This window comes from Nannospalax galili, unplaced genomic scaffold, assembly GCF_000622305.1.
Source record: "Nannospalax galili isolate Female #2095 unplaced genomic scaffold, S.galili_v1.0 scaffold1488, whole genome shotgun sequence".
NCBI classification, from domain to species: Eukaryota; Metazoa; Chordata; class Mammalia; order Rodentia; family Spalacidae; genus Nannospalax; species Nannospalax galili.
Genome location: NW_008358859.1, coordinates 1,001,605 through 1,014,635, shown reverse-complemented (window position 1 = coordinate 1,014,635; position 13,031 = coordinate 1,001,605). Strand labels below are relative to the sequence as shown.

The window sequence follows — 13,031 nt, the reverse complement described above, 5'->3', positions numbered from 1 at the left end:
GAAGGAAGGAAGGAAGGAAGGAAGGAAGGAAGGAAGGAAGGAAGGTAGTCTCTTAGTGGGTTTAGAATTGTGTGCATCTGAACCAGGAGGATTCAGATCACCCTGGGTGGCATGGGGGATGGGAGGACCATGGGGGTCAAGGGCTGAGGCTGCCAAGTCAGGAGACGAAAAGAAGGACGTGAGGGCTGGTGGATAAGTGGGGGAGATGTCTCAACGCCTTCATGTGGGGGGAGGGCACCGCCACCAAGAGCAAGGGCACGGAAAAGCGCTGGAGGGCGAGGGCGGGTCAGCGCACGTGGGTCAAACTGCCCTGGGGCTTGGCTGGAACCAGGTCAAGGGAGCTGGAGGAGGCAAGGCCTGCTGGTGTGGGGTAAAGCTCCCAGAAGCGGGTGGGGCTGCATAGCTGTGGGAGCCCAGTAAGCCTATCTGGCAACCTTGAAATAGCTTGTGCTCTTTCTCTCCGCTCCCATCCTCAGCGGAGCCCAACCGACCCACTATCTCTCACCACCCAGGGAGGTGCTGTGTCTGGGCACTGAGTCTCCCGGAGTTGGTTCTCTGCACTCTCAGACCCCATTCCCTGTTTCCACCACTTGGTGGCGGCATGCTCGGTGCGTTCAAACTCCAGCCACTGCAACCTGCTTGGTCAGGTGGATTTCCAACAACTTCTATCAAGCCTCATCCTTGATGGGACCTGTGGCCGCTGAGATGGGTGACCTCTGCCCAGGGGTTTCTGGATTCCTGAAAGCGCTCCAGCCGTGCTTGCTGCTCCCTGGAGTTCTGCTCATCTGGCATATCCTGATAGGCAAGTGCATCCAGACACTGGCGAATGGCTGGAGTACCAGAACTATAAAGTGGCTTCTGCTCCCCTTGTGTCTCTATGACTAAAAGTCCTGCAATTCTGGAGCCCTGCAAGATTTTGGTCCCATGTCGAACCTGTCCTACAAATGCCTCTGAATTCGTCCCACCGATAGCAACATAAAGGCAGGGGTGACATTACACTTTTGCTGACCAACTTCTCGGATTTCCGGAGGCCAGGGCTGTCTGACTGGACTGTTGAGGTCCTCCAACTTCACTTTGTCCTCCCCAGCAGCTCTCAAGAGTCCTGCCATCAAGAGTCACATGTATGGAAGCCTTACCATGTACCAGGCACAGGGCCAAGCTCTTCACTCAGGTTGTTAATCCTTTCAAGAGGATTTTTTCTTAATTTTTATTATATATATTTTTATTTTATTTAAAAAAATTTTTTTGAGGCAGGGTCTCCCTGTAGCTCCAGCTGGCCTGGAACTCACTATGTAGACAAAGCTGGCCTTGAACTCACAGAGGTCTGCCTGCCTCTGCCTCCTGAGTGCTGGGATTAAAGATGTGTACCACCATCCCCAGCTATTTTAAAAAAAATATTTGTTATTTTTATTTTATGTGTATGAGTGTTTTGCCTGCATGTAGGTAAGTGCACCCGTGTTGTGCAATGCCCACCGAGGACAGAAGAGGCTGTTGGATCCCCTGGAGTTACCAAAAGTTATTAGCTGCCATGTTATGAGTGTGTTGCCTGCATGTATGTAAGTGCACCCATGTCTGTCGTGCAATGCCTTCAGAGGTCAGAAAAGGGCATCGGGTCCCCTGGAACTGGAGTTTTGGACAGTTGTTAGCTGCCATGTGGGTGCTGGGAATAAAACCTGGGCCCTCTGCAAGAGCAGCTAGTGCTCTTAACCACTGACCCATCTCTCCAGCCCCCTTGTTTCCTAATTTTTTTAATTTATTAATTTAATTTAATTTTTTAAACTTTATTTTTATTTTATGTGTATCAGTGTATTGCCTGCATGTATGTGAGTGCACCCATGTCATGCAATGCTGCAGAAATCAGAAGAGGGCTTCAGATTCCCCTGGAACTGGAGTTAAGGATGGTTCGTAGCCACCGTGTGGGTGTTGGGACTCGAACTTGGGTCCTCTCCAATAGCAGCCAGTGTTCTTAACCCCTGAGCCATCTCTCCAGTTCTCTTTTAAAGCCCAAGTTGACACAGATGGAAAGTGGTGAACATTGCTGTCCAGCTGTGGTTTTTTTTTTTTCCCCCTCCGCATGTAAGAGTGGGTTCCCTCTCCTCACAGATGCCCTCTGACTCTCTCCTTCCAGGTGTGAGCTTAGGGGCTCCTTCCCTTGAAGGTCTCTTCTCAGCCCTCTGCTGGGCTCACCCTGAACCACAGCAGAGCTGAGTGAGATGTTTTCAGTCTTCACCCTTCACCAGGGACTAGCACATTTCCCAAGGGCAGGGTGTACTGGGGTAGAGCGCATCCCTGCATCCCTGTGGTACAGCAAGTTGTCCTAGTTCCCAAACCTGCACCTCACACTCTGAACACCACAATACCCTACCGTCTCAAGTTCTCCTGTTTCAGAAGGACTCTATCTTCCAAGTCACCAGCAAACTCCCAGAATCCTTTGGTTGAAGGAAGTAATGAATTACCTAGTTAAAATCCTTCACAGTTGGGGGCTGGAGAGATGGCTCAGTGGTTAAGAGCACTTTTGCTGAGTTCAATTCCCAGCACCCATAGGGCAACTAACAGCCATAACTAACTCCAGTTCCAGGGGATCCAATGCCCTCTTCTGACCTCTTCGGACATTGCACAATACAGGTACACATAAAGTAAAAATAATAGATAAAAAAATTCTTCATGGTCATGGAGGCGGAAATGGTAGAGAGACTTAAAGTTGAAATATATGATGCAGTAAAGGGAGTTTGCTTCTTTGCCCCCCAGCCTTGGAGAGGGATGTTTCTATCCCCTCCCCTTAGAAGCTAGTATCAATTTCTCCCCAGGGATTTGGTCAGTGCAGGGTGGGCTTGGGGGCATAGAACTAAGTGAACCAGTGTATGTGGCTAGGGGGAGGAGACTCTGCAAATCTTTTGTTCATTTGTTTTGACTATGTAGACCACGCTGGCCTTGATCTCACAGAGATCTGCCTGCCTGAGCCTCCCCAGTACTGAGATTAAAGGTGTGCATCATCACACCTGCCTGATTTATTATTTTTATTTTAAGAGTGTTTTGCCTGCATATATGTCAGTGTACCACACATGTGCAATGTCTGTGGAGTCCAAAGGAGAGCACTGGGTTTCCTTAAACTGGAGTTACAGACAGCTGTGAGCCACCATATTGGTACTGAGAACTGAACCCAGGTTCTTTGCAAGGGCAAGTGCTCTTAACTGCTAAACCAGCTTTCCAGCCCCTTTATTTGTAACTGTGTGTACATGTGAGTGTCTGTGTGTGGGTTTGTGGACTGCAGGCCCGGAGGAGTCCAGAAGAGTTGAGATGGAGTCCTTGGAGCCAGAGTTACAGGCGGTTGTGAACCACCTGATGTGGGTGCTGGGGACTGATCTCAGGTCTTCAGCAAGAGCACGCTGTTAACCACTGAGTCATCTCTCCCGTCCTACAAATCCTTTTTGAGTGCTTAAATAATAATTAAATACATTGGAAGTTAATCCCTAGGCATGCTGGACTCAAATGTAAGTGAGAACCAGGAATTCAGCACTCCTGAGCCCTGCTGGGACAAATTCTCATAATTAGAACTGTCGTAAGGATGGGTGGAAGTGAGGGCCAAAAACATTTGGGCCTGACGTTGCACAGAATAGTACTCCATGGCTGTTGGTGATGGGGCCTTGCATGCCAGATAAAAAGAGGGGGGGTGTGAGCTCCCCTTCCCAGGCTGCTTTAGCCGCCCCCTCCCCGTCCTGGTAGGACTGATTGGCCTCATGGTCTCCAGGGCTTTCCACCCCTGCTGGGGGAGAACTGTAAGAGACTTGGGGCTGCCAGCGAGGATCAGGACAGGAAGGAGGGGTCTTTCCAGCACCCTGGACAGAGCCTGCCTTGTCTAAGCCCCGCAGGTGCCTTCCAGTGTTTTGGTACTGTGGTTCTCAACAGTTTCCAATACGGTCCGCGGAGGTGGCGGTTGTCCGGCCAGCCGGCCGAGGGAGGGGAGCCCGCAGCAGATGGACGGGGGACGCCTGCCAGTTTGCTGCAGCAACGGCCATGCGTCGCGGAGGCGTGTCCCGGCCCACTGGGGCGGAGGCCAGCAGCCCTGGCGAACACCCAGGACCGCCCCGCTCGCCTGTCACGTGACCCTGACTGTCCCACGGGTGGAATCAGGGGTCCGAAGTCAGTTGAACATAAACTCAGAGGACCCTGGGTTGCGTTTTCTTTGAGGGCGGGGGGCTCAGGTTGCCTTTCTAATTTCAAGGGCGCAGGAACCAGATGATCTTTAAGTCTGTGAGCTGCCAGGGTTTTTTATGGAGCGCTTAGAGCCAGGGGTTCAGTGACCCGGGCCCAGGCCAGAGAAAGATTGTACCTTGCCCGGCCTCGGTTTCCAAGTCCAGCTCCGCTCCGCTGGTGGAGCGAGTCTTAAGTCTTGTGGACTCTCCCTGAGGCCCCGGCGTCGGCAGTTCTGCGTCCGCTGCATCCCTGGGGAGGGGCTCCGAGGGGCGCTAAGTAAGCACCCTGGGGCCTCAATGAAGCCGCAAGGTGCTGGAGAGGAGGGAGGCGGGGCAGCCAGAACCGGGGGAGGCCTGGCCGCAGCCACCCTTCTTGTCCGGGGGGGTCAGCGCCGCCGCATCCCAGCGACCCCACCGCAGATGGACCCGTAAGGCCGGCGCGGAATCCCTGGGGACGTCCCTGGCTGGTCCTCTCCAGCCCCACCCTGCGGCGGGACAAAGGCAGGAGGTGGGGGCGGCGGGCCGCTGGACGCCGAGGGGCGGGGCGGAGCAGGGACACAACCTCCTTAAAGCCGGGGCTGCGGGCGCCGCGCACTCTTCTTTGGCGGGAGCTGGGGCCAGGCTTCGAACTGGGCTGGGGGTTTGCTTCTTGGCTCTGCCTCACAGCAAGGGCCAGCCTCCTCCACCTGCCAGACGGGACCCTCAGGGGCTGCCGCTTTCCCGGGGAGGATGGGACTGCCTAGGAGAGTAGGGGATGCGGCAGAGCTGCGCAAGGTAGGAGCCTCGAGCAGGGCCTTGGGACGGGGAGGAGTTCGCCATCCAACTAAACTTACGCCTCTGCGCCCACCCTCGGTCCCGCAGAGCCTGAAGCCGCTGCTGGAGAAGCGCCGGCGCGCGCGGATCAACCAGAGCCTGAGCCAGCTCAAGGGCCTGGTCCTACCCCTGCTGGGCGCGGAGGTGAGTGTCTGGGTACTGGGTCGGGGGGCATGGAGATGGAGGGTCCCGGGGTGGGTGGGTCGGTGTGGTCCCCCCACACCGGGAATCCGAAGGTCACTGTGGTCGGCTCTGCGCGCATGTGGATTGGAAGTGCACGGCGCTCAGCTGCTGGGGGTTCTTTGGTTTCTGTTCCTCTCGCTCTGGCCCGGCGTAGACGTCCAACTACTCGAAGCTGGAGAAGGCAGACATCCTGGAAATGACCGTGCGCTTCCTGCAGGAGCAGCCTGCGTCCTCCTGCCCCGCTGTAGGGGCTGGTAAGTGATCCTGCGCCCCTCTCGCTGCATGCCCTGCAGCCGGCACCCCGCACGCCACGCTGAACTTCAGGCTGCTCTCTGTCCCGCAGAGCCCTTGGACAGCTACCTGGAGGGCTACCGCGCCTGTCTGGCGCGCCTCGCACGCGTACTGCCAGCCTGCACCATCCTGGAGCCTGCGGTGAGCGCGCGCCTGTTGGAGCACCTGCGGCGGAGGACCGCCAGCACCACCTGTGACGGCTGGCGCGCTGGGGACTCAGTTGACGGGTCCTCACAGATGCCACCACCTGCGCCGGCTCCTGTGCCCTCACCGCCTGTGCCTCCTGGCAGCCCTGGCCTCTGGAGGCCTTGGTAGCCCCCTGGCTGGTCCACACACTCTGCTGGTTAGCAGGAACCTGGACGGCCTACCTGACCAAGGAAGCTCTCGGGGGTGACTGCGGCTCTCTCACTGCCTTCGGATACAGTCTAGCAACCACACCCAGGCAGAACCGGATGCTGAGACTCTTGTGGGTGACTGAAGGCCTCAAGGACTCAGCTGGCCAGATAAGGGAGCTGCTCTGCCTCACCCCAGGTTTGGAGTGTCTGGGCAGGAGGAGAAACACCAAGTGTCTGCAGCGTGAGGAAGAAACCCGGACCCAACTTGTAGAAGAGGTTCTGGTACTCGGCCAACCAAAGCTGCCTGGCAGCAGATCAAGGTCTGGTCCTGGAGCTCACCTGGGCCAGGGGTAGCCACCTGCTCTGATGGGTCACTGCCTTTCCAGCCACACCTGGATGTACTTCCTGCCTGGCTGGGCCTGGGAACCTCCAGGCACACAGAGCAAAGACTTGGGGGGCTTTGACCACTCCCAAGGCTCTGCAGAACACTAGGACAGAGGATATGTAGGGCTAGGCAACTATCTCCTGTGTTCCTAGGCTGCCCAAAGATCTGTGCTGCCTGCTGTGGGAGCTTCGTTATGTGGCCCTCCAAGTGCCATTTCTCCCACACACCGGGCCAGGTGCTCTTGAGGTGTGAGGAAAGGGTGGGGAAGAATTAGGCTGCCCTGTGGCCTCAAGGAAGTTCATTACTTTGGAGGATCTGAGCAGAGATGGAGCCAGTGTTGAGCATGGAATGGCAGGAATTCAGGAGATATCAACAGATTAAGTAACAAGAACCGCCTTGTCTGGCTTTCTCCTGTAAACCACTCCCTGAACTCAGACAGACAGGGTTACTAGAAGCTACTTGTTCTGGAGCTATTTCTTCCCCCCATAGAAGCCAGGAGGCCTTCGAAGACTCTGGGAAGCTGGGAGAATTTGTGAACCGCTGTGGGTTCAAGTCCCATTGTTACCTGGGGCTTTGCTGAGTATTGCAGGACGGTTATGATTTCTGCCTAGCACCCTGTACTGGGAACCAATACATTAAGCCCAAGAAGACAGATTGATCAGGGAAGGGACAGTCACTGAATTAGCTCTGCCATGCAAACGCATGATGATCTGGGCACTGATTTGAGTGGCAGGGGGTAGGGGAAGTTGGAGGCATTATTGAAGAAAGAAAAGCACATCAGGCTCCCGGCCAGGCTGTGCTAGGCCCAGCTGACTAGACTGTAAGCCCCTGGAGGGCAGGGCTAGAACAGAATGTACTTCCATGTCCCTGAGATACTGGGTACACAGTGGTGTCAAAATGTTTAATAAACATGGTGGGTTAATGAAGAGATGATGTAATTAGCCCACATAGTGCTGAACATTGGACAGGATGGCTTCTGTCTTCATTGCTACCCCTAAGGTCCTGGGTCGCCTGAATATTTGTTCCATCAGGGCACAAATGTAACTTTGAGTTTGGTGGAGAGACTGAGGAGCAGGTAACCCCTGGACCAAGCCCATCCAATGGGCTCTGAGATTCTTCTTGGATCTAAGGAGAAAGAAGACACTTGTTCCCACGTATAAGAACTCTCAGTACAGGCCAACAGGGCTGCAGAGTGACTCCATCTCAAAAAGCCAGTGTCCGTGCTGTACAATGCCCACAGAGGCCAGAAGAGAACATCGGATCCCCTGAAACTAAGGTTATAAACAATTATTACCACCAAGTGGGTGCTAGGAACCAAACCCAGGTCCTCTGCAAGAGCAGCCAGTGCTCTTAACTACTGAGCCATCAAGCTAGCAAGCTATTTCTCCAGTCCCATTTATTTATTTATTTTTATTTATTTATTTACTTACTTTATTTATTTATTTATTTGAGACAGGGTCTCCCTGTAGCTCCATCTGGCCTAGAACTCACTAATGTAGACCAGGCTGGCCTCATTCTTACAGAGATCCACCTGCCTCTGCCTCCCTGGTGCTGGGATTAAAGGCGTGTGCAACCTGGTGTTTTATTTTTTTATTTTTTTGAGACAGAGTCTCACTATGGATGGTCTCAAACTCACTATGTAGACCAGGTTGGCCTTGAAGTCAGAGAGATTTTCCTACCTCTGCCTGCCAAGTTTTGGGATTAAAAGCATACATCACCATGTCCAACCCTCAATACAGGTTTAAACTCTGTGGGAACTGAAGACCACAGACCTCCTTTGAACTGTACTTGCCACTTCTTGCTTCACTGTCCACCTTGGTCCCTAGTTCTGTGACGTGTGTGTTGACCTGGTCCCAAATCAAGCTCCAAGGCAAGCAGTTGTGGAGTGGTGTATGTGTGAATAGACTGGTGACTCACAGGGTCAGGTGCTCTGGAGAACCTGAGTTGGACAGCCATCCCAGCCCTGGCATGCCCAGGTAGGCGAGGTTCTGGGCCCCAGGCAAGAAGCCAGTTTCCCAGTGGAATGTGCTAGGGCTCTAGGAAGGTCTAGGCTGGTGTCCCCAGCCAGGGTGGTGAAACAGGTACAACAGAATCATCTTCCATTAGACACTGCGTACCTCTTCCTGGTAGCCCCCTCGCTGTACCCAGAGGTCCATCTGATGGCCCAAGGCCAGCAGGTCAGTGAGACTCTTTCAGTGTGTAAGAGAAGTTCAAGCAGAGAGACGGTGTGTGTGTGTGTGTGTGTGTACACATGTGTATAGAGGTCAGAAGATAACCTTGGGTGTCGTTCCTCAGGTGCTGCTACAGTTTGTTTGAAACAGGCTCCCTCATTGGCCTAGAACTTTACCAAGAAGACTAGCTGGCCAGAGAGCTTCCAGAGACCCACCTGTCTCTGCCCTCCATCTCACCATTTCTGGGATTACAAGTACGTACCAGCGTGCCCAGCAAACCAGAGAGGCAATTAATGATCCTAACAAGTCCATACCTGATTCAATAACCAGCTCTTTTGGATGCCTGTTCTAAAGTGGCTGCACAACTGCATCTAGCTCCTGTCTGGCCATTGTATCAGGTGGAGAAAAGGCCCTCATGTCTATTGCTCATAAATCCAGTGGGAGACAGGGTTGGAGAGATGGCTCAGCAGTTAAAAGCACTTGGTGCTCTTGCAGAAGACCCGGGTTCAGCTTCCAGCATTCATGTGATGGCTAACAGCTGCCCATAAGTCCTATTCCAGGGATCCACACCATCTTCTGATCTCTGAGGGCTCCTTCAGGCATGTGGTGTACTTGAGCTCATGTAGGCAAATAAACACATATATAAATAAAATGAATGAATGAATAAAAGAATAGATATTTATAAGGAAATAAATCCAATGGGAGGAATGACTATGACCCAAGTATGCTGGGCTGTCTAGGACCTCACTTTTGCTGAGATGTATGCTACCGAGGAGACCAAGACTTCAACAGGCCCCCACCTGCCCTCTCCGGCACCAGGGAATTCCATGAGGGTGAGGACAGAGAGCAGGCTGCCATGGATAAAGCCTCTCATGGAGTTTCCACGTTGCTCTGCCTTCCTGCCAATCAGAGCTGCTCCAAATGGGAGTCCCACTAGCTCACTTGGCATGGAGCAGAGAAAAACTGCAGGAAATGTCTGGAAGAATCCGTGGCCATGAAGAGCTTCACTAAGCCTGCTCTGTGCTGTGGGTCTCCCCTGAGGTGGGATAGAAGAGGCATCTCACATGTGGGGCATCTGCAACAGTCCCTGTCCATGGCAGGGCTGAAAGGTCAACTGTGGTCTTGGTTTTATGGGGGGGGGCGGGTCTTTTTGAGACAGGGTCTCCCTGTAGCCCCAGCTGGCCTGGAACTCACTATGTAGACCAGGCTGGCCTTGAACTCATAGAGATCTGTCTGCCTCTGCCTCCCGAGTGCTGGGATTAAAGGTGTGCGCCACCGTGCCCAGCTTCAACTGTGGTCTTGTAACTGGAGCTGTCAGTCACAGCCTAACAAGCCAGGTTCAGCCACTTGTCCTCAAATGAGCTAATTACAACAAAGAGTGGGGTCTGCAGGACAGTTCAGAGGGTACAGGCCCTAGCCATTCAGTCCCCAGATCCCACTTAAAGGTGGACAGAGATAACAAATTCCACAAAGTGATAACCTTTGACCTCCACATGCAACTCTGGCAACAGGCACGCACACACAAAAATAATGAATAAAAGTTTAAAAAGAAACACATAGTGAAAAGCAGAAAAAGGAGATTTATTCAATGTGGCCACATTGGCAAGAGAGGTAAAGAGATCCAGTGACACCCCTGGTCCATCTTGGGGTCTTAACATGAGGATAGTGTCTAAATAGAGGGCAAGAGGCAAGCATTGCTAAGCAGTCCTGTCAAGGTGTGGTCCCTCTCCAGTGCTGTTTCTGTCTCCTGCAAGGTGGTCTGACAAGTTGTCAGAACATTCTGGACTCTCTCCAGGACACAAGATCCTCTTCCAACTGGCACCAGACTCCAGGCTTTTCCTTCTCCCATCATTAGACTCCCGAGGAAAGTCTAAGTTCTTGGGGTGCGTTGTTTCATTAGTCTGATAGCCAAAAGGAGGGCACAAGCCTCTCTTTGGGGCTTCACACTCCTTACCAGGAATCTGGACTCTTCCCTCAGGCTCACATCTAGGCCATATTGACTCTTTACTTATTTTGAACCTTTTGCATATTTACTTTTCAGAGACATGACAGGTTGTTACAGCTGTTCTAGAGAATAACCAACACAGCCTGTGGCATTATTTTCCCAAGCCTTAATTCTTATGGGGGCTGCCTATAAGTGTGTCAGTCTCTGGGGAGCTGAGTGAACGCATTCCTCTGTGTGTCTGCCAGCACATCACAGAGGCTGTACCCACCCCTTCCAGAGCTGTCTGGGCATGTGATGTCCGGGAGAAGGAAGCCACCCTCCGAGGGTTCCCAAGTGAGTAACTAGTTTCGCTCGGGGTATTCAGAGGCCCTGGCAAAGCTGCAGGCACTTAAAGCAGCTCTAATAAAGTGTGAATAATGGTTTCAGGAGCGTGAGAAAGGCCTAGAGGACACACCCCACCGCATACATGCTGTCGTGTCATAGGAAAGCCTCTGGGGGGCAGCAAGGAGCAGAGACCGGTGGATGGTCACAGGGAAAGTGGGGATCCTTGGGAGTGAAGGGTAAAGACCCAAAGTTGAGCACGTGCCCACTGCTGCTTCTGTTGTAGAGGGTGGGCTCGGAGCCCCACCTTTTTTTAATAGATTTTTTTTTTTGGTCTTTTTGAGACAGGGTCTCCCTGTAGCCCCAGCTGTCCTGGAACTCACTATGTAGACCAGGTTGGCCTTGAACTCACAGAGATCCACCTGCCTCTGCCTCCCGATTGCTGCGATTAAAGGCATGTGCCACCACGCCTGGCCAAAATAGGTGTCTAAAAAAGATTTATTTCTATTTTATGTGTATGTTTTGTTTGCATTCATGTCTGTGCGTCACATGTGTTCCTGGCGTCCTCTGAGGCCAGAAGAAGGTGTCAGTTATCCTGAAACTGGAGTTTTTGATGGTTGTGAGCTGTCATGTGGGTCCTCTGCAAGAGCAGCAAGTGCTCTTAACCACTGAGTCATCTCTTTACCTCCTATAGATTCAAAAATATTTATTTGTGTGTGCATGCCTGTACACACACACACACACACTAGGAGGCCAGAAGAGGATGTGGGATCCTTGAAGTTGGAGTTACAGAGGGCTGTGAGCTGCCTGACTTAGGTGCTGGGAACTGAACCCGGGTCCTCTGCACGAGCAGCCAGTGCTCTTAACTGCTGAGCCATCTCTCCAGCCCCAATGATTAGCTTATTTTTATGTGCATGAGTGTATTGCCTGCATGTATGTAAGTGCATCCATGCATGCATGTGATGTCTGAGGAGGCTAGAAGAGGGCACCAGATCCCCTGAAATGGGAGGTACAGTTTTTAGCTGCCATTTGGTGCCATTTGTGTGTGAGGAACCAAGCCTGGGATTTAATCATTGAGCCATCTCTCCAGCCCTGAGGACAGTGTTTCCTGCAGTCCAGGTTCTCTTGAACTCATTCTTTTTCTGCCTCCACCTCCCAAATGCTGGGATTATAGGATGTGCCACCACACCCAATTTGTGTAGGGCAAAGGTAGAACAGAGGGCTTCTTACATGATAGGTAAGCACTCTACGAACTGTGCTACATCCCCGTCCCACTTTGCATTTTGAATGGCTATATTATCCCAAATGATTGGGCAACATCCTGCATTGATCATCTGGAAAACACTATGTGATATCTGATGTGATGCAGATCTTCCAACTGCTGTTATTGCATTACACAGTGTTACCACAGGACACGGGTGAGGGCAGGAGGGCAGAACATGCAAAGGACATTTTCATATATTGTAAAACCATGTTGAAAGTGTCTTGGTACCTCTAAGATCCATGGAGAACATGTGGGAGAACTGCCAAAATGTGAACAAAATAGATTCAGAAGAAACGTACAGTTCAAGTCTGTCATGGTGGTGCATGCCTGTAGTTCCAGCACTTGGGAGGCAGAGACAGGTGGATCTCTGTGAGTTCAAGTCCAGCCTGGTCTACATAATGAATTCCAGGTGAGCTGGGGCTGTAGGGAGACCCTGTCTCAAAAAGAAAAAAAACCAAAAACCAAAAAACACACAGTTCAGTGGCTAGAGAGATAATGGCTCAGGGCTTACGAGCATGGGCTGTTCTCTCAGAAGACCCCAGTTCTGTTCTATCATCCACATCTGGTGACTCACAATGACCTGTAACTCCAGCTCTAAGGGCTCTAATCACCTCTTCTGGCCTTTATGGGCACTCCCACACTCATGTGCATACACACACACACACACACACACAAACACATAAAAATAAGAATAGCCGGGCATAGTGACACATAGTGGTACATACCTTTAAATATTTTGTTTATTTATTTTATTTTATGTATATGAGTGTATTGTGTCATCCATGTACAATGCCTGTGGAGGTCAGAAGAGGAGCCCAGATCCCCTGGAACTGGAGTTATGGATGGTTGTTAGCTGCCATGTGGGTGCTGAGAACCAAACCCAGTCCTCTGCAAGAACAGCCAGTGCTCTTAACCACTGAACCATCTCTCCATCCCCAAATATTTTAACATTTTACTTATTTTTTTTTAATTAAAAAAATTTTTTTTGGTCTTTTTGAGACAGGGTCTCCCTGTAGCCTCAGCTGGCCTGGATTCGCTATGGAGACCACGCTGGCCTCGACCTCACAGAGATCCGCCTGCCTCTGCCTCCCAAGTGCTGGGATTAAAGGCATGGGCCACAATGCCCCGCT

At 52.0% G+C, this 13,031-nt stretch overlaps 1 protein-coding gene across 1 annotated transcript; it reads left to right on the top strand.

Moving 5' to 3' along the window:
* Nucleotides 1-4,809: 4,809 nt before the first annotated feature.
* Nucleotides 4,810-7,165, top strand: Hes2 (hes family bHLH transcription factor 2). The gene is made up of 4 exons (XM_008822412.2): nt 4,810-4,967; nt 5,055-5,150; nt 5,344-5,443; nt 5,533-7,165. The coding sequence occupies exons 1-4, from the start codon at nt 4,923-4,925 to the stop codon at nt 5,793-5,795; spliced, it is 504 nt and encodes a 167-aa protein (XP_008820634.1). The 5' UTR covers nt 4,810-4,922; the 3' UTR covers nt 5,796-7,165.
* Nucleotides 7,166-13,031: the final 5,866 nt, after the last annotated feature.